At 41.5% G+C, this 26720-nt stretch overlaps 1 protein-coding gene across 8 annotated transcripts in view; it reads left to right on the top strand.

The window, feature by feature from the left end:
• Unc-13 (unc-13) overlaps positions 1-26720 on the top strand; it is a 92398-nt gene that overhangs the window by 45298 nt on the left and 20380 nt on the right. For 7 of the 8 annotated variants that reach the window (XM_071787427.1, XM_071787431.1, XM_071787430.1 and 4 more), the window contains 6 exons: positions 5863-5906; positions 7306-7396; positions 13496-13570; positions 16110-16329; positions 18295-18415; positions 25220-25326. In XM_071787427.1, coding sequence (XP_071643528.1) covers positions 5863-5906; positions 7306-7396; positions 13496-13570; positions 16110-16329; positions 18295-18415; positions 25220-25326 — 658 coding nt within the window. Of the gene's footprint in view, positions 1-5862; positions 5907-7305; positions 7397-13495; positions 13571-16109; positions 16330-18294; positions 18416-21404; positions 21512-25219; positions 25327-26720 lie in introns of all 8 variants that reach the window. The other variant, XM_071787425.1, reaches the window with a different exon arrangement.

Here is a 26720-nt window from a genome sequence, read left to right as displayed (position 1 = left end):
CTCGTGAAGAGCGTGAAGAACGATGGAACGTATATATAACACGGACAAAAGCGAAAGGCGACGCATTTTCTTTCGCGTGTCTCTAGAGAAATGTCAAAGAGATACAAATTGCGAGTGCAATTGAACGACATTAACAAATATCCCCTTGACGTGTCTCGGTCTTGCCGTGATTCATCCAATATCTTCCCTCACTGCGGAGGGAGCGTAATAAGATCACGAGCAACTGTCACGCATTCAGCATCTCCATAACTGCAAGTTACTCCGTGCTGGAAGTTGCATGCGCGTTACGCCTTTGGTGCATTCAACTTAGTTAATCCATTAGTCATGCCGAATGGGGAAGTTCAGCCCTGATATATCGCGTGCACGTCAAAAGGATCCAAAACTATAAAGAAATATACGGGGAATTTTACGACACATGAAAATATCGGATTTGATATTGTACAGAAACGTGAGGAGACAACTCGTAATAAAAGCACTGTAATAAAAATTCACCTTCACTTGCTCGGCAATAAAAAAATTTATTTTATCCGAAAGATATTAAGAAGGTAGAGATATATATAAACAGACTGGGGCTCAATTCACCCCCACAGAACTCTCAAATTAATTCGCCAGTCACACAGATTACTTCTGGCTCATCTCCCAACAACTCTTGACGGCGTCTGGCTTCAGGAGAACACCTAGAATCACGTCTGACGACTAATCGTACTCCTCATTTATTGCCATCTTGCAATTCATTGCGGGCAACCGTTCGTGAATAATTATCTCGAATCCACAGTGATAATGCAGACGCATCAAAATTACACGGAACATTAAACGCATGACGCAAGAGGGAGGCACAAAGGGTGTCGTGTCACGCAGACACGGATATTAATGTCTTTCGAATGTTGCGCAACATCGTCTGCAACGATTATGCAGACTCGATGTATAATAGACGCGAACAAATTGTTGAGCGTGTAAAAAGACTTTTTTTTTACGACCCGAAATTAACACATAAGATGGTCTTTCTAGTTTCTTTCTTTCCTCTTGCGCGGAATATATTTCTGTGTTCTTACATGTGTTCAGACAACGTCGCCCTATTTACAGAGGCGATTTCAAGAGAGAGAGGGTATCCCAAATACATATCCCGTTATAATTAAGATTATTGGTGCAACAATAAAGGTGCTCGCGACGCAACGGATACGGACTATAATGATAATTTACGACGGGCGAATCGGGTATTACTATACGTATACGTATCCACGTGCGGAAGCGGAAGTTTAAGATAAATCGCGGTGAGCTGTGGGATGATTAGGCGAACGTGGGATTAGGTTGCCACGCAGCGCGGGTCTACAACTTGGCCGCTAGCACAGTTAGGCGCACACCATGCTATTATCGTCACACATACAGCTCGACATATCATTCGCAGAAATCGCATATGCATACCTACACGTACACGGTGTCCATGTTATACCACAGAGTTACACATATACACACGTTAGATACATAGACACACCGGGCGAAATGCCTCTGGTTACCTGCGGCCATTTCCAGTTTTCGACTGACGTCGAAACACTTACGGGAATTTACTCGCGTATCACCTCACGAGGAATCGATTAATTCAATTAATTATCGACATTATCGTTAATCCTTCGAAATTCGCGTGCAGAACTTTTTCTGGAAAATCCGGTCTATTAGAGTTATTTTCTATTATATAAAATTATTTGTCTATTCATAATTATCTTGTATATCATAACGAAATCAACATTATTATAATCACTCATAATAATGCATACATATTCATAAATCACGGCTGTATTCATACATATCGTAAGGAATCCGGAATTTCGACGGTCTTCGTCCAAGTTCCATTGTTTCAGTCTAAACTTTACAGCTTACAGTATATTTTTTATGCGTATGCACTTGTTCGCGTACTCAGCAGGTTGATGGGGGTACCGGGACACAGCGCAGAATTGGCTTTTATGCAAAAGCACGTGCACATCGCATGCATACGTAAACGGTATATGAACGTTTCCTGGACCAGCCTTCTTCCTAGGGGTGTATTAGCTTTCCCTTGTAACTTGCCCCATTTCCATTTCCATTAATCACCGACATGCGCGCACTTTCGTACATATGCGACAATCGGATCCATTCATTTCCCGAATATGGGGACCCACGGGAAATCTATTCCAATGACTCGTAACTTTTATACGCAACGCGACTGTACAATCAACTTCCAATCGCGACGTTTTCTCTCTCCTTGAGAGTCGCATAAAAGCGTAGTTTCGCATGCTCAAGTATTTTCGTTGGCTAATGGCTCCTCGTCGTAGCGTAGACCTTGAATTCGTAAGTGAGCCACGCCAGCTATTATCGGAATCTTTACGCAGAAGCGAAAATGAACTGGTCGCGTTTTTCACATGACGTATTTTATTCCCGTTAAATTGCAAAAATTACAAAGCCTGCCGAAATTCCGACGTTTTATCATCGCAAATCATCAACGTCCACTACGTATATTATGCCGAAGTGATATTTGCAAGTATTACGTATCGCTCAAATCACACATGTCACCACGTATTGCATATTTACATATCACACGCATTAGATGTTGATCTTTCCTAGAGTATCTCTATAATGAGTTTCCTAATTAATTGACGACGTGATAAGTGGGTGAAACGAGAGAGAAATTACCGCAATATTATAGAACTGATAATATCTAACAGTCTCATTTGCCGACTATATAGTTGACATACACGTAGGAATAATTTGCGCAAATCGGTAAAAGAAGTTTCTCTTTCATACATATTTTCGTGAGGTACACGCGTTGGCCGCGGGTAAAACCCAGGATACGGAGCACAGAGCGGAGAGCTTTATCGTGAGTGTGTCTTCTCGTCGGGACGAGACGACGGCGAAGTTTCGCATAAATTTTTCCGCGACCCCGATCCAGTTCGATGCCAAGAAGAACAGTTTGCTCGTGAAAATAGTGCGATCTGGCTTTCAGCCGATGGCTGTCGAGATACTCGACATCATACAGTCTACTAAAAACTGAAAGAATCATTCGACATACTTAACTACACGTTGCCCCCGACGTTTCAATTTCGCAAATCACAGAGTCTCGACGAGTAGGCAGCCCCCTTAAAATCGCACCTGCATATCATCCGATATCGTTTCATTAAATGTCATATCATTAACAGGAGGGGCGGGCGCGAAGGTGCTCGCCCCTTCGTCGATCGATGTAGTACAGCGAAGGTTTCTTAAGGCTTATCAACTTAGCGAATAGCACCGTCAATTGACGACTAGTGTCTAAGCGAATTAAAGCAAAATACATTGTTAAGGCCTAATAGATAAAAGAAAAACTTGTTAGAGAGTAATGAGATAACACAGATGCAGATACACATACAGACACAATTACATACGCGGTTAGGTTTTTGTTGTTAATTGTGTGTAAACGCTTGCCAGAATTATATTCGCGAAGCGATACTATATTCTGTATAGACATGTATCTACTATTGAGTTGTATGTATGTTTCCTTGCCTTTGAGCGTGTCTCCAAGTATTATCTACATTTTCATCCCGTATTATTTATCGACTGTCACCGAGTCTATCGGGAATAAATAAATTAATTCCGATACCGCGCAAATATCCGCATGTTGACAAAAATTATGTCACGTAACATCGGAAATGTCGCATCTAATTTCGCTACGGGGCGAAAATTTATGAGTCGACCAGGTCTAATTAGCCGTTGTGCAGCGAAATTCCATATACATTATGAATAATTAATCTGCGTATCGTTTCGCTGGCAGAAAATGTCATTTTACGCCACAAATGTGCAGCGTGAATTTTCGGACCACCGACGAAACCGATTCCCGCTTTGTGAGATGATAGAGATTATTTGCGTGACCTCTTTCATACGAAATTTTACGGCTACATGATTATATATTCTTTCATTTTTATGTCGTACTATTGTATGACGCTTCTGCCGCAGCATTTTTGAATTATTTCTTTTTCGATCCAAACGTTAATCCTTACTGTCAATTAAAACGTTCTCATCCAACGAATTCGTTACGAATGCAAATTCATATATGAGCGCATTGCGATAATGAGAATTAACGCTTCATGCTTTATTTGCGCATTCTGTCTAACGAGACGCTCTCAAAGGCCACCATTTCGTGATTAAACGTGAAAATGAAACGAATATTATGCTCCAATGTTATCTAAGCTTTTTAAGCGATCAGAGAAAAAAAGAACCCCTTTCCGCGAAACTGTTTTTGAAAGAAAGAGAGAACGAGCGATAGAGAGTGGGAGAAAAAGAGTGAAAGAGCGACAAATACGTGAGTGAGAAATTGTAATTTGAGAGAATGAAGAAGAGAAACTGAGTGCGGAAGTAGCGAGAGAGAGTGGGGGAGAAAGAGACAGCGTTAAGGGACGAAATACCTGCGGCTCTAACTCTAAATACTTATTACACTTGTTATGCTATCGATAAGTTTATATTATATCTCTATCGTGACAGAATTTACGACGTATTGTACGTGATATTATATTTATACGGGCTGTTACACACTCTATCTCCGAAACTTCCATTTCATCGCGCGGCCGAGCGAACGTGGGTTAGTAGGCGAAGAGCGTAGGAGAGCAAAAACGAAGGTGGGAAAGACAGATGCTCGAGAAAATGAAAGAAGCGTGAACAGCATCCAACATGTCAGTTGCTGATACACATATATATATCCCTTTCTCTTCGGCGGCAGGTATCGATTAGTCCTCGAGATTTTCGCGACTCGGAGAGCCGAATCCTTATTGAGAAAAATCGTTACTATGACGGGAACCACAGTTAAGACCGAGAGGAGCCTGATGCGAAGAGGACCAGTATGGAGGAGGGTCAGGACCTCGGGACTAGTAAAGGCACGAAAACTCGGACCAACAGAATTTATCGCGAGTCCACCGTACGAACGATCGAACCATGAATCCGACCAGCTGACAGACGACAAAATGCCGGTGCTTCTTCGAGGTCACCGGCGGGCCGAAGGTTGATTAATGGCGACAAGCGAGACGAGAATGGGTTCGACCTGTCCGACGAACGAGAAAGGGATTAAACGGAAGGTGGTGGTTCGTAGTTGGATTGTGTGTGAGAGAAAGAGAGAGAGAGAGAGAGGCAGAGACAGAGAGTACGTTTACATCGATGCAATCGACGGAGAGATTTGCGATGCGAGGAACAATAGATGGGCGAGGAGGAAAATGCAGCTGCGAGTGCGAAGACGGACGAAGCGACCCCAGTGGTACCGGGTGAAGGAAGTCCTGAATCTAAATCAAGCGGTCGGGAGAAGAAAGGAAGGGTGAAGAAGTCGACTCTCCGCAACCGGAGGGACGGAGGTTTTTCAAAATCATGCGCGAATGATAGCCCTCTCCCTTTCCTCTATTCTACCGACCGACGCAGCTATTTCATAATGTTTCCCCATGTCATCTAGCAATTTCCTCTGTGTCCATCTCATTTTTCTCCATTCGTAATTTCTCCCTTAGATAACAAAACGATTCAGAACGAGACAGAGCATTGTGCGTGCGCGCGCGGCCACGGAAATCAAAGAGAGGAATTCATCTTGCGGTATTGTAATATCCAACCGAAGCCGAGCCGTTATTATTGTAGAATATCTGTCGCTTTGAGCACGAAGAGAATGAGAATTTTCAAAATCGATCGCGCCTCGTATCATCGTTATTCTTGCTCGCGTCATTCCATGGCCGCGCGTCCTTTATCTAAGACTGTAATTATGCGAAAATGAAAAAAAAATGACCCTGCGCCACATATTGCGTTCACGAGATCGGCATTGCGCGCCCTCCATTTCGTTTTTTGAACTGTTACCGAGCTTGTTTTTAATAAACTTGTTTTTTTGTTTGTTAGAACGGCAGCGGACCGGGCGGCGAATCCGGTGGACGAGCGAACGGGTGAGTACATTTCCGTCATTTCCTCAATTAAGCTTTTAATCCTATAATTATACTCGTACCGCATCAATTTCAATTTGAAATGCATACAGATTTCATATATATCTGCGAAGCATCATTGCAGTTTTAAAACCGTGTCATTGTTGGTATCTTCACCCACACATAATAATATTATATAATATATGAAATTTACATATGTATATGTAATTCCTTTTCCTCATCGCATTTTTATTTAATTAAATATGAAGTATAAAAAATAAATTTTGTACATAAAAAAAACGGAGAAATATATATATCGATTTTCTTGAGGGATGATTCAACACATGTCATTTTTATGTGTCAAATGGAAGATGGGATATGAACACATTGATAAAATTTCTTTCAATTCACGGTTACACATCAGTATTTCCAATAAATTTCCATTTTGAATCGCATGAGTGGTAATGTATTTCACGGTGTCATTATTCGACATATAAAAAAAAATGAATCACGTAAGTGGCTCTTAGATCTTAGGAAAACCCAGATGCTCGCTTTACTTTTGCTGTCATTTTTCTAAAAATCGAGATCTTTGTAACAGCGTTACCTATATTTTATAGATTATTATATCGGACAGATACTTAACGTGTCATTTTTAACGAGTTCTTGTAAAAGCAGATTTAATATTATAAAATGTATCGCTGATGTCAAATAAGTTTACGGCTTATCCTATTTCGTACATTTTATCGCGATATTTCTCGAGATATAGAAACTTATAAATAATTTGTCAGGAATAAAAAAACCGCGTGAAAATCGATGAAAAATTCCTAATATAATTTTATTCTTACGATAATGCAGTGAAGAACAGATTTAAACTCACGGAAACTTGGATTTTCTAAAAACTTTCTAACGAGCACGAAATTTCCATTGTGCTTCCAGGAGATTTTCGAACATCCTGAATTGCACGAAGAGATCTCGACTAGAACTATATGGCTAACTTAAACCTGCAGTTTGATTTGAAAGTTCAGTTCATTTCCAATCCACATGGAATCGATCTTAGATTCAACTTGCAAACGCTTTGTCGATGCTCACTTCTTTTTTATCTATACTATTCAAACATTTGAATTTTCAATTGATTCTTGAAATTTAAATTTTTAAAACTCATTATATTTATATTTAAAAATTATACTTGCAAAACATAGTTCGAACAAATATAATCTCATAATAAGTACTAATAGCACGCGATTATAAGTATTAATAATAACGATTAAAAAATATATAAAACTAAATATATATATATATATATATATATATATATATATATATATATATAAAAACTGCAAGTTTAGCACAAACTGTTCAAGCAGGAGATGGACGCAATCTCAGACTCGTGCTGATGCAGCTTCCGAAATCTTTTCTGTTCCAGACATCCAGGCGACAATCCCTTCTACAGCACCATCGACAGCATGCCGGACATTCGACCGCGCCGGAAGTCGATACCATTGGTTTCCGAGCTGGTAGGTAGCCGATTGCCCATTAACACCGTCCCGTCATTGTCTCCGCGATATCTATACATATGTATAAGTACACCGTGTACACACATACATATATGTACATTGCCTGGACCGTGTCCATACATATATATTCGTCGGAAATAATTATCGGATCCGACGAAACGTTCTCGTTGTTGTCGCCGTCGTTATCGATGTCGTCGTCATCGTCGTCGTTCTCTTTGACCGTGGTCGTTGAGATCTATTTCTAAATTTTCTAATGCTAGCTAAAAAAACGCAGTCTTCTCCACTTCCGCGCAGCACAGCACCGAATTTGACCTCTCTCGATCTCCGTGGCCGATTATGCGGCCAGCTGAGTTTAATTAATTCGCCCAACTAGCTCGAGGCTATCTCTTGATACGTCCTGGCATTTTAGAATTTTAACGCGCGGCTCCTTTGGTACGCTTTGCGAGTTTGTGTTCTACGTTTGCACCGGCAGACTAAAACAGAGCTATAAAATTAATTACCGCGGATGTGTGCAGCGTGTGCACACTGTTGGCGATGCCCACGCGAAATACGTGATCGAGCCCACCGAACAACAGCGTATAAATTATAACCTTAAAAGTTCTCCGATGCGGTATACAGACACGGGAATTTTTAAAAATTAACATGCCTTTTTTAGATAGCATTATTTCCACGGAATATTTTATATATTTATACGTATTCAGTTTACACGTATAAACCGCCATGAGGAAACCAGGGGTGAGATATTATTGGCGAACGTGGTAAATCCATTTGTGAGATGCGCCGGTTCGAGGGTCGAATTGGTGACATATAAAATATGAACCGATATTCGACAACCGATCAATCGGGCGGCACGTGCGGTCGATTATGCTAATACGCTTGCTGATACATACCCAACGACCACGGGCAACATCGTCGCTTCGCGTTCTATTTATCTTGCCGCGTTTCCAAGGAAAAAGCTGCGCCAGGACCAACTTCGTGTTCTGTCCCTCTGTCAACTTCTTTTATGAATATATTAGTGAACGCAGCGGAAAATTATAACTGAAAGTTATATACCTGGAGCTTAATTAGTTTGTCATCCAACGGCTGCGGAAACGCAACGGCTACGTTCTCTCGATTACAAAACAGCCATCGCTTCTTCTCTAACTTCATTTCCATCTCGCGAGACGACGGCGACGACGATGACTTAAAATACCTTCGTCGCGAGATCTAATTTTGTGTATCATGCACGACGCATCCGAGGATCTGCCGTAAAACGAAAGCCAAAAGAATTAAAAGACATGAAAAACATTTCCCTTTAAATTTCAAGACGATGCGGGAGATCTTCCGATGCGGTTCGTAACAAACGTGTATCTCGTCGTGACCTAATTACGTGTTTTACGTTTCAGTGTTACGTCGTTTTCTGCGACGAATTAAATCGCTAATTTTTCTAAAAGCCATCGCAAAGCGCCAACGAGCAAATCTAACGAAATATTTCCTCTCACGTGTCATTTCCTTTTTTCCCCTGAAATTCCCAAATAAAAAAGACATTACGTTTCATAGTCCGATAATTACGCCATTAATGTCCTAAATATATCCGTCAATATACAAGTGAATAAAATAAAATTCATTTATTCGTCAAATATGAATAATACGGCTGAGAGGTTTCAATTATTATTTCAACAAAACTTAACAAATATAATCGCGCAAATGACGATTAAGCAAATCGATCAAAGCATTCCCGCAGACTTTAAATTCGCAATTCGCTGATGCGGCTCGTATACTCGTGCCTTTATCTTCAATCGGTCGATCGAAAATACTAGGAAACTCGCGATTTGAAATTCGGATTAGTCATCGATATATTCGCAACGATTTATTCCGCTTGCCGTATAAACAGTGTGCGGAATAAAGACAAGTAGTCGCAAACCCTTTTAAGTAAATCACTCCGCGATTGTGTTTTTCAACCAATAAATTGGTAAAAATAGCCAATCGAATTTTATTTAAAAAAGAAGAGAAAGAAGAAGTATAAAGCGATGAGTAGTTTATAAAGCGGCACGCTTGCTGCAGCTCGATTATTGTATACACGATAATGACGCGCGTCTTTCCCGGGAAAACCTCTCTGTATAGAAAGCCGTTCGGAATCGGCGTTAAAATGTAAATCCCATATATCTGATTCACACGTATGCACAGGGGTCACCTGTGATCGGTAAACGATCACTCAAAGAAGAGTGACGCACGTGCTCGAAACCATAATAAATATGTCTTGTCTACGTCATGGATGCCATTGCAGGGTAAAAGGCTCGCGTGTGCAACTAGTGCGTGATACTTTAAATGAAATTCTTAAGTAGTTTATCGATCGCGCTCCAGAGAAAAGCGCCTAGCAGGGATAAGTGTGTCGCGGAAAACGTGATTTAATTTAACACTGGGAAAGTGAAGCGTTGGCAGCAAAATGTAATTTTCATCAGAGCAAAATAATAGAAAATTAGATTTTTCAGTTAATCCGTATGATACATTTAACGCGTCCCATTTTGAAAATTGTAGACTCGAGATTACTTAAGTACCTCGATTACATTTTCCTATGAATTCAGTGTCAAAAAAAAAGAAGATTCACCAATTCTACCTTTCCTCTTGCAGGTAGCATAGCACTCCGGTCCCGAATATAGATATCCTCGATCACCTTTAGATCCCGGTATCCGATGTCTGTCTTCCTGTATGTTTGTCTCCCTGTTTAATGTTAACGGTTTACATATAATTGTTGTGCATATCTCATCTAATCCTGAAATCCTGAAGTCTCGCGACGTGAAGTATATTTTCATGCGGTATCGTCACATGAATAAAAATGTCCTGGCAGTCCACAAAAAGCGTGAAAAGATTACTGGGTCATAACCGCAAAAACGTTTGCGTTATTCGCCAGAAAAAATTGCAATAGCATTGGCGAACCACGCATCGCCTGCATCGGTCGTCGAACGAACGAAATTGACTGACCACGTGTAAAACGCGATTATCGCCCAGTAATTTCGGTCGTTTAAATTCACCACGGAGATATAAATTTCTAAAATTACAAAGTATTTGTCATTGTCGAAACTTGATGTAATATCTTGATTGCAAGAAAATTACATTATTTTTCATGTTTTTATATCACGCAATTATCTCTTCGTGATGAATCAATCCTAATTAACAATCCGTTAACATCGTCTTTGTGCCTCTCTTGTGTCTAACTTTTAAAACATCTATATCTATATCGTAATTTAACAAAAAAAAAAAAAGAAGGAATTGCAAGTGATACACTTACTAATCGGCATATAATGCTATTTTCTTTGTTTGTTCTCTGTGGCGCCCGTTGTTGTATCCACCTGAACACCTGAAAAAAACAAAACCACTCACTGAAAAAAACCTCTCAAAAAATCTCAAAAACTCTACCTCCAGGTCTTGAAGGTACAAATTAAATGCCTCCTTAGCCAAGTCAATTAAAAGCTTGTTCGAATGTTTGCATGTAAATTTTTAATTCGTCTTTATTCTCACTAGCTGTGTATACTGTTACTTTTTCTTTGATTTACATTCCTTCGTTTGTTCTACGCGATTTACATTTCTCTGTTAAGTTACTTGCTCTCGGCTGTTTTTTTTTTCTTTTCTAATTCGTTACGACGTCTTTTTTTCTGCTGATTACTTGCTGTAAAGGGAATGTGCATGCTTCCCTCGCTGCGAATCGTTGAAAGTCGCGAACTTCTCGATGGAATAGAGTCAGCGGTGTAGAAACTTCTTGATTACATCTCTAATTTAATATAACACTGTTACATGTGTACCGACTCGTTAGTAAATAGATACCGGAGTAATTTCGTTATCTGCGAAACACGCAATTTCTATCTCCCGCGTATAAAATATCGAATGCGAGAAAACAGCATATCAAGTCTCCAGCGACTCGTTAAATTGAACGCGGTACGTGTAGTCGGAGAGACAAGAGATGTTTATACTTCAACGAGACGCATTGTCATTGTGCTTTTTTTTGAATGAAGCACGACGCGGATGTGCGATCTAGCGATCCGAAGAAACTTTTCTCGTATAATCATCTGTTTCGCGTGCATTCAAATTTGATCTATGTGATCATCGAGTAATTTCCAATCTATCGATTAAAAAAACGATTAATTTTGTTTTATCTTATAACAGTTATGATGTCTCTCGCCTGCATGCAGAAATGTTCGAGCATCAATATATCGCATGAGTGTCTTGGTAGCTATAGATACGTGTTACGAATAGTTATAAAAATATCACATGTAGTCGTAAGTTTCGATCAGGAAATTTAAACGTTTTAACGGAAGTTTTCTTTGATTCGCCGATTCTCTTCCTCTCACTCCTTCGTTTCTACCTCTCGACGAGAGGAAACGAGAAAAGCGAAGCGAAGGAGATGACCCGATAACATCGTTAAGAAAAATGATATCGCGCGGAATTCTCACACGAGACAGAATTAAATTGCCTCGGTGCTCCTCCTCCCGTGCCGCGTCGCAGCATCCCTCGTCCGATCGAGGAACGCGTTAGAAAAACAATGTCGCGTCGGCATACGTGGATTATGACCGATAAAAGTGATATTAGCATGTACGGAATGAAATGCCCGATTGTCGGGATCAAACAATGGCGCGTGCACGGTTCGCGGGGCTCCGTGTATAATATCTTAATTAAAATCTATGCTAACCACAAATCCTATCGCACACCATACCTATCAGACGTCTATAAGCTAATTAGATTAGATTTTTTTTTCTCCGTAGAGATTCACCCACGCTCTATCTCTATTTCTCTCTTTCACACTCTTTGTGTCTCTCTCTCTCACTCTCGTCTTCTACCAACTGATTTACATATCTCCTAGGATTTCCGCTCAATTCGCTTCTTGACTCTTGCCTTTCACCTTCTCACTATCGCTGTCTTCGTTCTAATTTCGATATTAGATACAGTACACACATATGTATATACGTTACCAATCGTATATGCAAATCTACGCCACGTTGAAACTGCACTCGACCTTATTAAACAGGGTTCAGGCCTTTGATTAGCCTTCAGTACAATTTCCGCCATGGGTCTCGGTATACGGTAGCATTAATCCAGACCATCGAGTTGGATCTTACTACCAGTTTTAATACTTGCAATCTTGTTTGTTGACCGTCGCTGCATTAATTTTCTCCATGCACGCGACTACGCGCAAAGATAATCGGACAGATATTATATTAATCCACAAACGTTTGCACGAGTAAATACGCTGCTCTGACGTTTCGTCATACAGTATGCTCAAACGCGCGGTCAGTAGATACTTGTTAAATTTTCAGCATTTCAGAAACGCGTGTGTTTGTCGAGATATGTAAATGTCAAAGTCCGGTTACATAAAATTACTACTGTGTATTAAATATGGAGTACTAAGGAAAGCGCTTTCCATAACATCTGTGAAACAATCTCTCAGCACAATTTTTTACAAGCGTTCGATGTGTATACATAACTCACACTTATACTCACTTCATAAAACTTGTAAATAAAAATTTAACTTTATCGATATTTCACTTGGCATGTAATATCACCGCTTCTTTTACGTCACAAGACTTTTACGTCACAAGATTTCCCTTCGGCTTTGGATTTATTTCTATCTCGCAAGTTTTTACATTACTACGGCAGTTGCAATTTAATCTCGATGTTAAGTTGCTTCCTTTGGAAATGTACTCACATTTGATTGATTAATATTAAATATTTCGAGATATATATATCTTGTCACCATCATTATTGGAGTTTTTCTCGTCGTTCTAAGAAACGTTTCCATGTCGTTGTAACGTTATTTTTATTGTGACTCGTAAACAGCCACGTTTTTTTATCTCGATGTCGAAAAATATCTGTAAATAACACTTTTCGAAGAATTTTTCTTCGTGTTTCCACATTTATTTACATACGTCTCTTCACGTCTCTCGATTTATTTTATTAATGCTTTTCTTTAATATTTTTCTTTCTATTTTTCTCTATCTCTATCTCTTTTTCTCTCTTCCTTTCAGTTTTTTCAGTCCCAGGACTATCATTTATGCGATAGAGAGACTGGAAGATACCAGGCATTATTATTCCATTATCAGATGCACATTAATTCTTATCTTTTCTCAGACCATGGCAGCGACGAAGAGGAACGCTGGTCTCACATCCGCCGTACCTCGAGCGACGCTGAACGACGAAGAGCTGGTAAGGACTTCCCCTTTAGTCATTATACTTCGTCATCGCGTCACCAGTTCATGAACCGAGAGAAACATGCTTGCTCTGAAAGAGAAGAGTTAGCTACCGCCGCGTCATCCTGCTGATATTTAAGTTCTCTCTACAAGTGAAATAACGACTAAGCTCTCTTCCGCAGCAACATTTTTCAAGGTTGCCACTGGATGATGCGATATACCGCATTAATTAGTGCCACATAAATCACAAAGCGAAGCTTAATTACTTTCTTTCTACGTGACGTACTCCATTCGGAAACCTTTGCGCAATGGATAAGGGATGAGGGAAAAGTTTTGAAAGCAAAGTTCTAAAAGCGAAAGTAGAAAAGGACGTTTAGCTTCTAGCTTGTGAGACCGAGATATTAAGGCGGAAAGTAATATCAGAAGAAATACGGAGACAGGCGTTAGGGAGGAATTAGATCGTACATCATTTAATTTTAAGCTTCAATACCGGTGAAAGACCGGCGCCGAAGGAGTTTAACTTAACCGTTGGACTCTCTTTTCTTTTCATACGAAACGTGCTGCATTTTATCCTCATTGCCACGCTATTTTCTTTCACGTAAGTGTGCGATCTAGCCTGTTTTTGTTCTGAATCTCCTTATTTTCTATTTGACCACTCTTCTCGCACCGTGTTACTTTGGAGCAACACGTAGCGACCTAGTGTAAAATACATTAGCGGCTAGGGTCGTGATACGCGATACGCATCGCGTACGTGCCAAAGAAATACATGCATATGTATGCATTACGTGAGAAAATAGTGGTCGGACCACGCGTACATATAGGACGTCCATAGAAGAGCCTACATAGTCTACATAGGGGTATCACGCGGGATACCATATCAGAGAGAAATAGCTAGGCTAGTGCTAGGAGTTTCCGATTTCTGTGACGTTGGATGTTCCTCGTATATCGAATACCTAGGTGTCCTTTCCAGATCACTTTGACACGCGCGCAATATTCGATAACGAAATATCGAAGCTCTTCTCAGATATGTGATTTATTAAAACACCCCGAGTTACCGTGAAAAGTTACCGAGTGTAACAAGTTGATACGAAGTTGCAATTTAATTATACTGCACAGTTCGTTAGGCGTACGATTTAGGTACTCGCAGGCTTTGCTAACAAACGCGAAAAAGTTTGAATTGAAAAATGCTTTCGACATTGCCGATCGTCTAAAAGATATCGAAGTAATTCGTTGAAAGGTAATTCAGCCATTCGCGCACATATACGTTCTTACGTCGGGATGAAGATATACGGAATTTGAAAAATTCATGCACCGAGGAACATCCCGAGTTCACACGTTAGTACCATGTGCTTAGCGGATCGATGCATTTATATCCTTCTTCTCTCGCTAGATAGTCTACCGATATCCAGAGAAAATGTCGCTCGCTCTAAAACTTGTCCGCGTACAGGACTTTGCAAGAAAAAAAATGTATTTTCGAGTAAGTCGCAAAACGAGATAAAGCGTGAAAATTCCAGATGTCCGATATGAAACGTGATGATCCCCTTAGAATCGAGAAGCTCGCGTACGTGTGCTCGCGAATCTCTCTTAGGTAATCCTATCCCACAAGCATGGAAAAAAGATACCCCGAAGAGAAAGAAAATCGATATAGAGGTGCTCTTGGAAAATCTAAAACCAGAACGACGGGAGAGTCATTCTGTTTTCGAGAGGCACGTGCAAATAGAAACCTAAAACAGTTTCTTGGCGCATCCAATTCGCCTTTATCGGAACCATACACGGGCTTTCCTTCGTGAAACCTATATGGTTTGCGTGCACATGATTATGTAACTAGAACCCACAAAGGCACTTCGGTTAATAACTGAATCCATGAGGGAGTTTTTGCGAGAGAGATCGAACGGACAAAAAAAAACGGACAAAATGCTAATCCTTCGGTATTCCGCTTATAATTTGAAACGCAAATTTTACATTGCAGAAAATGTACTTTGAAGATCGACAAGGGAGTAACGCGAAGCAAGTAATAAATTAACAAAATTGCTCTCTTAAAAGGTCATGATAAAACTGTCTCATTTCTTGAATTAGAAATAGCCCCGCTAATATAATTTCCGATCTATTATTGCACAATTGTTCGATCGATTGTTCACACACGGGTAATAGAATTTTATAATACGTTAATGGAGACACGACCGCGACGGTCACAGCGCTTCATCCGCTGTGAACGTCAGGAATTCACGGTATTTCTCCTCTATTCGCGACAAACAGAATGTTCGCGGAACAATCTTTAAAGTTCGATAAACAATGTAAAACATTCCGCAACATTGGAAATTTTGAGCGTGTCAGAAAGCACCGACTCTTCAAAGGATTAGCAATTCACGATAATGTCCAACGAATCGTTTAAATCACTCAAAAGTCGTAAACCTTATTACGAATGGAGAACCGAGTAGTAGAAAAACGAATGTTTACATAAAACGCCTACCTATCTCCTTTCCGACTTGTCTTTCTCTCTTTCTCCTTATTTCTTAATATAACGGCGATGCAATCGCACCATGAAACACCCGCAGAAGATGCACGTGTACAAGAAAACTCTGCAAGCGATGATCTACCCTATATCATCGACCACTCCTCACAACTTCGTCACTTGGACGGCCACGTCGCCGACGTACTGCTACGAGTGCGAGGGTCTTCTCTGGGGCATTGCTCGACAGGGAGTTCGATGTATGGAATGCGGTGTCAAATGTCACGAAAAGTGCAAGGACCTCCTAAACGCCGATTGCTTGCAGAGTGAGTAACGTCAATCTATATTTTGCTTTCCAAGCGCAATTTCCGTGCCCACGAAATATTATTATCGCGAAAGACAATATGTAGAATTAATCGTTTATTTCACTTCGGTTAATTGGCATTATTAATTAAAGGATCTCGAAATTGATAATTGTCATGATCACACATTGGGGATTTGTCGGCGGAAATTACAAATGTGTTTTGAAGATTCGGAAACGCCGAGATTACAACAAAATTACCCTTTTTTTCAGCGTAATTAAAAACTTCGGGCTTATTTATTAACGTCTGGGCAATAATAAAATCGATTGTCCCTCGACGGAGTAACAAGAATCAAGCGAAATCGAGAAAAGTTTCGCAATTCGTTAAACAGAAATTAGAGCGAATGAATAAGTCTGAGCAGACATAAATGCAGCAGTTTAAATTACTATTTTCTGTCTTTGCTGTCGCTACTCACGCGAATTAATTATTAATTTGCCGTGTAAGACGATTCGACCTCCGTTCGTTGCTTTTTGCAATTTATACTAGTGCTATTTCCGTCGTCGACCGGTGTCTTGTCAATAAACGGATATTATTCCTGTATTCCGTATAAAATCGATCCGTAACGGGGATAACCAAACGATTGTCAAACCGCGCAATTGAATTTCACGGATTGGCCGTCGCGCGGAAAAATCATTTTTACGTAAGCGCAATACGCTTGCGAAGCCATTTTCGCATTTTGCCCCGATAAAAGTATCCGCAACGACGCGGCGAATTTTATAAACCAATTTCCAATGTTCGGAAATCGGGAAGTAATGACACTTTTAACGTCGCGTCGGCCCGTCCGTCAGACTTTCAATTTGATTCCAGTGATCTTTGCGTTCTCTATAGATGTCCCTTTCGCCTGGATACCATTCGCTATCGATTCGTACTAACACTCCCAGACTAATGATTCTCACTCCTTTCCCCTCTGGCTCTGTCCCCGATAAAGTTTCTTTCCTTGATCGGACAGTCCACGATTAATTTACAGCCTCTCCGCCTCTGATTCGCCGCACGACGGTTTGCCTCGTAATTCCGTTCTCAATTAATTCTCCCTCATCCGCTGCTGTCCGTTGTAATTCCAATGTACCGGGTGTTTTGCGTCACGTCCTGTACTATCGTTTATCCTTACTTCCCTTTCCTTCGCCGTACAACCGCTATCCGGCTGTGCAACAGGATTTCCAGTGTAATAATAATTAAAATTACCGATATCGATAGCTACGGAAAGCAGCTTCGATGTGTATACCTTCGTGCGAAAATTTGAAACGTGATCGACACCGGGTAAATTGCATGCGAAATGTATCGCTATCGCGTCATCGTTCTTGCATCTAATGTAATCTATCTGTAATCTATCTGATGTCCAACGATTATATGTAATCAAAATTGACATGAATATTATGTGATACGCAGAACGCATGGTCATCTATCACGATCTGTACGCGATGTCATATTTTCCAGTTTGTATGTAATTTTGCGCAACGCAATACCGACCTTTACACGGTGATTATCAGCTTCGTGTTCGGATGATACTAAAGAACGAAAAAACCTGTGTTGGTGTTATTCAATCACTATATACCGATGATACGAATTATGATTTTCATCGATATATAAAATTCTGCCTCGGGGAAAAACACGATTTTTTTTGCCAGCGTTTTATCGTTTGACGCATTGAAAAACAGCGCGGCATGCGCACCGAATCGCGTAATAAATCTTCTTTACGTGTAAAACACGTTTCCATCTCACTTCCTCTCTGCCGGAAATAAAAACGTTTTTATCGATACCGGTATGACATCGAGAAGATTGAAAATTAATCTGTAAACGAGTAATCAGATTTAAAACGTTTGATCGAAAATCTGTTCGGTAATGCATCTTTAGTGACCCGGCTAAACAAAAATATGCAAAATATATGCGAATCTCGAATATAATCTGTATTTCGTTATTCCGTTCTCATAGGGGCGGCTGAGAAGAGCTCAAAGCACGGCGCTGAGGATAAGGCGATTAGCATAATCACGGCGATGAAGGAGAGAATGAAGCAAAGAGAACGAGAGAAACCGGAGATCTTCGAGTTAATTCGGTGAGTATCCGCTTTCTGCGCTCGCTTCTTTTTTTTTTTCTTTTCTTCTTTTCCTCGCAGCAGAAGTCAATCCAACGACAACCGTACTGTCGATCAATAGACAGTTCGGTTCGAGGAGGAATGGTGTCGATCGATGCACCGATCGATCCCGATGCGATTTATTGGTCGTCTGTCACCACTGCTCGCCATTTTTCAGCAGGTTCTCGTCGTCAGTGAATAATAGCGCGGCTCGTGCATTGTAAATAAAAGTCTCGTAAGGGACGTATTTAATGTCGCCTGTGATTGTGCTTTTTCTTTTAATGGATAAAAAGCTATTCCCGACTGTGCATTAATTAGTCCGCCCGCGCCGCAACAACCCATTTGAAACCCGCTCCACCCGAGACTCGTCTCGCCCTTTGCGCGAGCGGATTGCAAATTGTTGTTCCGCGAATAAATCGCCACAGCCGAGCCGGATCTATTTCACGACCTCAAACATAGGAAATCGTTAAAGGCCGTATAAACATCGTTCGGACGAATATTAATGCGTCACGACACACCCCCGGGGTAGCATATATTGTGTGAATGTTCGTGAATAATGCCTTACGATAAGCGCGGCAAACACGGTTCGTGTTTCAGACTTCGAAGTTATCTCCTTGTTATCTTGGCGAATTTGTGTGTATTCGTTTCACATCGCACCGTTTCCGTTACCGCAAACATATCATACACGTGACCGATATTCTCTTCAATTTTTCTGTTCGAAACTGTCCAAAAAGCATTTATGGAAGAAAGCTTCTTCAACGCGTCATATATCGTAGTTATAATGTACCAAAGTACATTAAAATAGCCCTTTTTGCAATTTTAACTACAAATTTCTCAAAATTGTGACGTGACAGAGTAGTTTAGCAAACGGGATATAAATTTTATATATGTATATTATATTTTTTTTATATGTAATTTATATATTTATTAATTAAAAGTTAAGTAAATTTTAAGTTAAATACTGCATGCCCAACGATTTTAGTTTAATAATGTAATACTGAGATATGATAATTTCCGTAATATTATTGATTTAAAGGGAAGGCAAAATCCGCTTCGTTCAATAAACGTGTTATTTTCATGCAATCAAATAAGCTGTCAGAATTAAATAATCTCACAAATTAATATTGTCCGCTCAATAATCGGCACTGACACACAAGTACACATACATTCATGATATTATTTCAGTTCGAACTCTGAATTGTACTACGTCTGAGAGACCACAAACTAAAAATCTTTTGTGTGTTATTTGAATTTCAACTGTAATCCAGTGAGATTGCTGATTAAATTTAAATGTTTATTCAAATAAATTCTGATTTGTTTTTACGAAAATATAATGAGGTCAAGCGACGAGTGATCGTTTTCAAGTATCATAACCGGTCTATTTGCGGTAAATGATAAATGGATAACACACGCGGCTTAGGCACGTCAGCATCGTCATAATAACCGTCTAATCGCATTTGCGCACCTTGCGTCAATCCGTCGCATATCTGCCATAATTAATTAAGCGGCGAGCTATTCGAGATATCTCCGCTGCTCGCGCCACATTTCAATCTTATTACCCTAGTATCGGCTTGTTATCGCGACTATTATAAATATCGACGGCGCGACAGACATGGTGGAGCACGATTGCGTAAAAGCCATCGCGATAAAAGCCAGTTCGGCAGGCAGTCGGCTAATGAAAATCAACGTTAATTAATAATCGCTTGCGCGATCTGCATCGCGAGGGGCCCAATAACCGCGCCGATAAACCGGCCAATCGATATTTGTTCAATTAGTCATGTAATTAGCATATTAGAGGGATTTTTGAAGCGCAAACTACATTTATACAGTTTTTAATGAAGCAGTGAGTTGCCTTAGCAGGGAATATTATTTTTCTGAATTACTTGAAATCAACTCAACCTAAACTTCAAACGTTAAAATTAGCAAAGATTATTTTATCAGTAAACGTATGAATTAATCAGTGCGCATTAATACTCACGCAGATATTTTTCTCATTTTTGCCGAGCATTAGTAATTTAGATTGTCGGTAATTAGTACGTGCGAAATTAGTGGAACAGCTGCAGCGACCGTTATTACGTGCCGGGGAAAGCGGCAGTCGCTTCTGCAAGAAATACTGCAACGCAGAATGTCGTGCCCCGCAATATGGTTATATGTATTACTGAAAATTAATTTAATATCCCAGGCGACAATAATTAGTTGTCAATTAAGAATGCTTGTACCCAGCGGCAATAGACTGGGATTAATCTATAATTAAATGAAACGCGAATACGGCGATGCAGTGGCGACAGTAATAGGCAGGGCAGATTGTAAGGGAGAACGAAGCTAAAGCGAAATCTTTACCGTCACTAGGCTCGATCTCGTCTTCTCTGAAGGATATAATCGTGACGTATCCGAACGTAAATATGACCGACACCGATACCGTGCTTTCGTCAGCGATTTGATCGATGACCAGTCGCCTCAGAAGATTATTTTGTTTGGCACAAAAATTTCCGTTGCCGAAACGCTCGATTATCGCCGTTTTCGTTTTATTCGGGATCATCGGAAAAATTTAGCAAGAAACAGCGCCGTCTGAATGAACAGTTGATCCTACAAAGAGAATTCTCAAGCTGTCACGTAGGGATTTGCTGCTAACAGCCCTGCAAACGTGTTCTGTTTCACGGAACGCTAACTGTAAAAGCGAGCGCAGTTTTCACCCGTTTGCAAAAGAATGGCTAAATTCGCGTGCCGGTTGAAATTCCGTTTGCGCCGTCGCGCCTTTTTTCCTTCTTTTTTCGAATTTCTACTCACTATTGCAGATTGACAATATTTCGCGAGCGAAATAATCTTCCGTTGAAAATTCGCGGCAAAAAGGCGATTTTAGGTGAAGGTAATCTCGGAATATAAAGATATATTTCACGACGAGAGAAGCAGATAGGACGAGATCGCGGCCGTTGGCACAGCTTATGTGAAAGAGAGTCTCGTCGGAGTTTAGGTCAGTCTTCGGAGTCGACGAAAAGGCGCACGCGGGTCACATGATGGCGGTGGAGCAGTCAGTTTTGGACGGTACCAGCAAGTGGTCGGCGAAGATCGCTATTACAGGTTTGTTGGCCAGCTCGTGCTCGCCGATTTCTAAACTGGTCTTGTGCACTCTCCGTACCCCACGCGACGAGCGTGTCATCAGTATGGTGTCCGTCCCGATACACGATACATGTGTGTGCTGCAGTATGCCTATACGTATTTTGATCTGTACAGTGCGAGTCTCATCGTTGCCTCCCGTATACATATACATAATGCGTGTACGCACAATATTTACCTTGATTATACTTCTTATTATTGTTATTATTGCCATTTACACCTGACGGTATTAATTGGCTCTTGGTGGCTGCCGCGCGTGTAGCTGTGTTGTATTGATTGTGCCATAAACCGTACCGATATTGAGTAACAATCACTGTCCTACATGTAATCCCATTCCCATATGTAATTCCGTTCGTAAAGCCGTTCGATCATCGAGAAATAATGTGGATAATAAAGGAGAACCGCTTCACGTTGGAGCTATAAATTACCATTTAAAACTTAGCTTTTGCCTTAATATTTTTCTCTTTTTTCTTTAACTTCTTTAAAAGCTGAGTGTATATCTATATTCAACATTGACTGCGTCACAAAGAGCGTACTCTCACGATGGACGAACTACATCCATTCCCTCCTTAGAAACACCTTGACTTACATACCCTCGCAACTATTTCCACCTAACCAGTGCAGATTATGGTATGTGTGCGCGTGTACGCTATGCTGCTGTTTTACGTGTATGTGCTGGCGTTTTTTTTTTGTGATCTAATACATTTGTCCGCTGGATGTAACGCCGATACAGCGCGCTGACCGTTAGTTTACAACACCCGGTTTGTAATTGGGCATTACCTGGGATTCCCCCTTTTCTCCCCCCCTCCCGCAACGTTTCCTTCTTTTTACCTTCAAAGGGTACTTCCCTTCGCTCCAATTTCACGCCAATCTCCGCTGCTCCGCCCGCGCCGTGGCAACTGGTCCGCTTCAACGAGATCGACGAAATCGAGTTTGCAGACAGTTCTCTCCTCGTTCGCGCGCTCAACGCGCTATTTGCAATAGCCTCTTTTCCCCGGGAACGAGTGGAGTTTCGTGTTCCATCGGCGAAATGAAATCTCTCGCAGTCGGCTCGAGCGCGCGAATTTTCCTCCAGAAACAACGTCTCAATTACTACCGTTCGGTGGAAGTATCTCCGGAAATCCTTGAAACGCATCCACGGGCCGCTCATTATTTCTCGTTAACGAAATCACATTAACCAGGTCACCGTGCACGCTTCTGATTCGAGTGCCGCATTCGCGTGTCTGTTTACGCATCGATATCAAGATATGTGGGTCTCCACGGTGAATGTATATATTTACATGTAGTACATACTCCCCCCTACATACTCCCCGCGTCGTGCGATCGTCCTGGTCAGGGCGTCACGCGATGCTCCTCTCCGAGAGAATTCAATCGAAAGTCCATTAAGGTCACGTGGCAACTTGTTGTGGCGGCAAGTATGTGCCGTTGCCATTGTCTAAGGTAAACCCGGCCCGGCTATAGCCGTCGAGCTTCCATGAACGCGAGTCCCTGACCAATAGACCAATACCACAGCGACGTCTATCGAAAGCAATCTACCGACCACCTGTAATCTTCGGTATATCGAGGGCACGTTCTTTTTTTCCGTTGCGTTTCGCTGCGAGATGAGAGTCGAACGTCACGGGGCATCGATCATCGCCCCGATCGAACGCGTCAGCTTAGCTGCTCGGTTCGAAACCCGTAGCGGAAATATAGGTCTCGCGTGTCGAAGATAAGGAAAATGAATTCGTCTCGATAGATGTCGGATTAGCTCAACGGTTTGCATTTTATTACGAAGACGTAGGTGTTGAAGGATAGATAAATGTATTTGTCCTTTCTCTCGCGCTTCCTATACGCTTTATCTCGGGAAATAAATTACGATTATAAATTGTAGACGATAAAGTTTGTCGGGCATGCAGGAAGAGCGAGACAATACGTCACAATGAAACTAGGTACATTTTCTTTGTTTCTTTGTTTCAATGTACCTTTATAAAGTTACGTTCCTATTGAAAAAACATTCAAGTTAGTCTGCGTCATTTTATTTACTTCTCGTAAACGAACCGCACTGGCACATGTCGTGCGTATCGATTTCCTTCCCACGGACTATTTCCGTGCGAGATGTTTTGCTGGAAACACGCGCAGGAGAAATACTCGATCGAGGAAAAAGTACCCACCGAATGGGTGACCAAAATATTTCGCGTGCGCCTTTGTACTCGCCGTTTTCATTTCACGCGACGACACGTCTTCAGGACCATCGTGGCTCCGGTTCAAAGGAAAGATGAAACTTTTCTTCTTCCAATCGTTGTTTTATCGTGCCGACGGGGATGGTAGAAATGTAAATACATACACAGCCCTCGCAGCATATTTAGTGAAGAATAATTCAACGTTGTTTGATCGCCGTAACTTGAAAGAGAATTTCGATTCATCATTCTTTTTCTCTTTTACTTTCAAAAAAATTACGTTACCTCAAATTATCTTCTGACTCCAAACCTACGCTCCAATTTTCGCAATTTTTTTTAGAAATTTTTAACTCGATGTTGACACCGAACTTTCGACACAAGTAAAAGATATCTGTAGTTATTCCTTGATAAAAAAAAAAAGAAAATTAGATTTTTCTGAGTTAATAGATAGGTGGAAATTTGATCGAGTAACCCGGTCGTTGCGCTTATAAAGATGTTCATATAGTTGATCGTCTTCGTAAAACGATTATTTAGAGACCATAACTTAGAGATCAATGAAAGTCTCGTGTTGGCGGTGGGCCATGTAAGTCGAGCAACAAGTTTCTTATTCTACGCTGGTAGACGCGCCCTCGCAGAAGAACAGCTTCCTGTATAAAACAGCGCTAATTCCACAACCACGAGAGATTAACAGGTGGCATGGCAATGCGCTCGTTACCGTATCGGCGTGATCGATTGGTCTCTCTTGCACATACTTCCGTGTACTTACAACGAAACTTCAGATAGAACTTGGTATGGCGTTCCGTTGTACGGCATTGTGATCGACGCGGTTCTCGCTCTCCTCGGCTTCAATCCATCTATTATTCCTCCACACCGAAGCGTGAATCCCAGCGTGAATCCTTTTTTATCATGTAAATAAAATCAATCGCGTTGCTTCCGGTCGAGCTATAATTCGAGTAGTCCCGATTGACATCCATCATCCATATTCATCCGTCAAATTCCGTATGCTCGACTCGCGCAAAATTCGCAAAAGGTACAGGAGATCACAGGGGAGAAACTCGGACTAGCGGACAGAGCTAATTCATCCTGTATTGAGGCGCGGATCTAACTCACACGTCTCGCTTTGCTTTCACACGAGACACCCACTCATACACATACACGAAATATCGAGATACATACAGGCTAAAAACCCCCGGAAAAATACTTTAGCATTCTGGCTGCGCGAATGTATTCCTGCTAGCATAGCTGAGCTGCTGAATATGCTGCCGTCGCTGCTGCTGGATGATGTTGGATGATTACGGACGATTTTTTCCGCCTCGCGATGATCCCGCGTCCTTCGGTGGCCTCCGTAAGACGTACACTTCCTGGTCGCCTCGAGGCTACCCGCCTCGAGAGGATCCTCCTCCCCGAGGAATCTCTAAAAAGCGTGAAAATGAGAGGAGAAGTGACGATAAGAGGAGAAGGGTACGAGAGGTTGTCGAAGGACGATCCGATGACGACGACATTGTCTTCTTTTCAGCACGACGTTTTCAGTCGACCCGGATACCCACATAGACAGCCTCGAGCAGGCCGAACAGATCGTCCTTGAGGGTACCAGCAAGTGGTCCTGCAAGATCGCCATCACAGGTGACACGATACTGATACTTTAGAAAGCGTTTTAACGATCCTTCACCACAATCTCGATAATGAGCCACCACTCAGTTCTGTAACCACGTTACACACACACACACACATGCTTTAAATACACATTTACACAAAAACTTCTTGAAACTCTCTGCGAACAATGATCACCATTTACTTTCCTTCGTGATACTATTTTCTTTCACCGAATCACGAGAGCAAAGTTTCGAAAATCACCGCGTTACGGAGCGCATCTCACGGTTGCGTAATCTCTGTCGCTTACAGATTTTCTGATGAGTTTGAAACTTCGCCTCGAAACAGACAGGCCGCGAATTCATCCGACAATCCGTAATCAAGAGCAGAAGCGACGTATTATGCATCCTGTGTGCGCGCGCCCCTTGATAAGAGCACAGTCTCTCTTTCTCTCTGTCTCTCTCACACACACACACACGCACACACGCACACGTATCTCAATTTTTCAATCGTCATTATTCGCGCGCGCGCGACTCTCGTCTTTCAAAGCAAACACGAAAAGATCTATATCACAGAGCACCATCGGGTTGATAAGCAACGGCGCGTGATATATGAGGTACACTTTGCGTTGTGCCGCGTACAGTCGAGTTCTCGCATTCCAATTGCACCACCGGGGCATGCACATTGTGCGATCGATGCACTTCGTCCGGCACGAAGTCAAACCCCGAGAATCGATCGAGGGGCGTACTTGAATCTCTCCCCGACGTTACTGTTCATTCTTGCGTAAACTTTCGAAATATATTAAAGTTAGACGATATATATTGCTATGCTCGTTTCGCATTCCTGTTGTTACAATGAAAACTAAAGCAATTTGAAGTTCCGCCGGTCGGTCGACTGAAAAGCGTGACGACGTCGTTCCAACGAAGCGATTTGTCCAGATCCGTAACATCAAGGTAACATGTCGAATCGGCAAATATAATCATCGGTGACTTATCCCATTTGTACGCCATTCGGGAATGGCCAAAACCCTCTCGACTAACGCAACCCTTTCCCGTTCACAGCGGCGACTTTTATTTCTTCCGATTTTTTATCAATTCGCCGACGCTGCTACAACGTCCAGATGCCAATAAAAATGATAAGCGGCCGGGGCGTATAACTTTATACGGTATTACAAGTAGCGTATGTCGTAGAAAATTATAGTTCACCGATCGGAATTGCAATCGTAGTGTCGCGAACGACATGGCAGACGCGAGCGGTGCAAGCTGCATACATATGCGCTCCTCTTCGCCAAGATCGATAGTTCAACGTACAGACCAGCGTAATAGCTGTGCTCAGCCTCCGCAGCCCATTCACATCATACATGTATGAATAGATATATTTCTTATCTACTGGGAAATTGCATAAAAGAATACAACTGAACGGGCATA

Source organism: Temnothorax longispinosus, chromosome 9, assembly GCF_030848805.1.
Source record: "Temnothorax longispinosus isolate EJ_2023e chromosome 9, Tlon_JGU_v1, whole genome shotgun sequence".
NCBI classification, from domain to species: Eukaryota; Metazoa; Arthropoda; class Insecta; order Hymenoptera; family Formicidae; genus Temnothorax; species Temnothorax longispinosus.
This window is presented reverse-complemented; position numbering and strand designations above follow the sequence as displayed.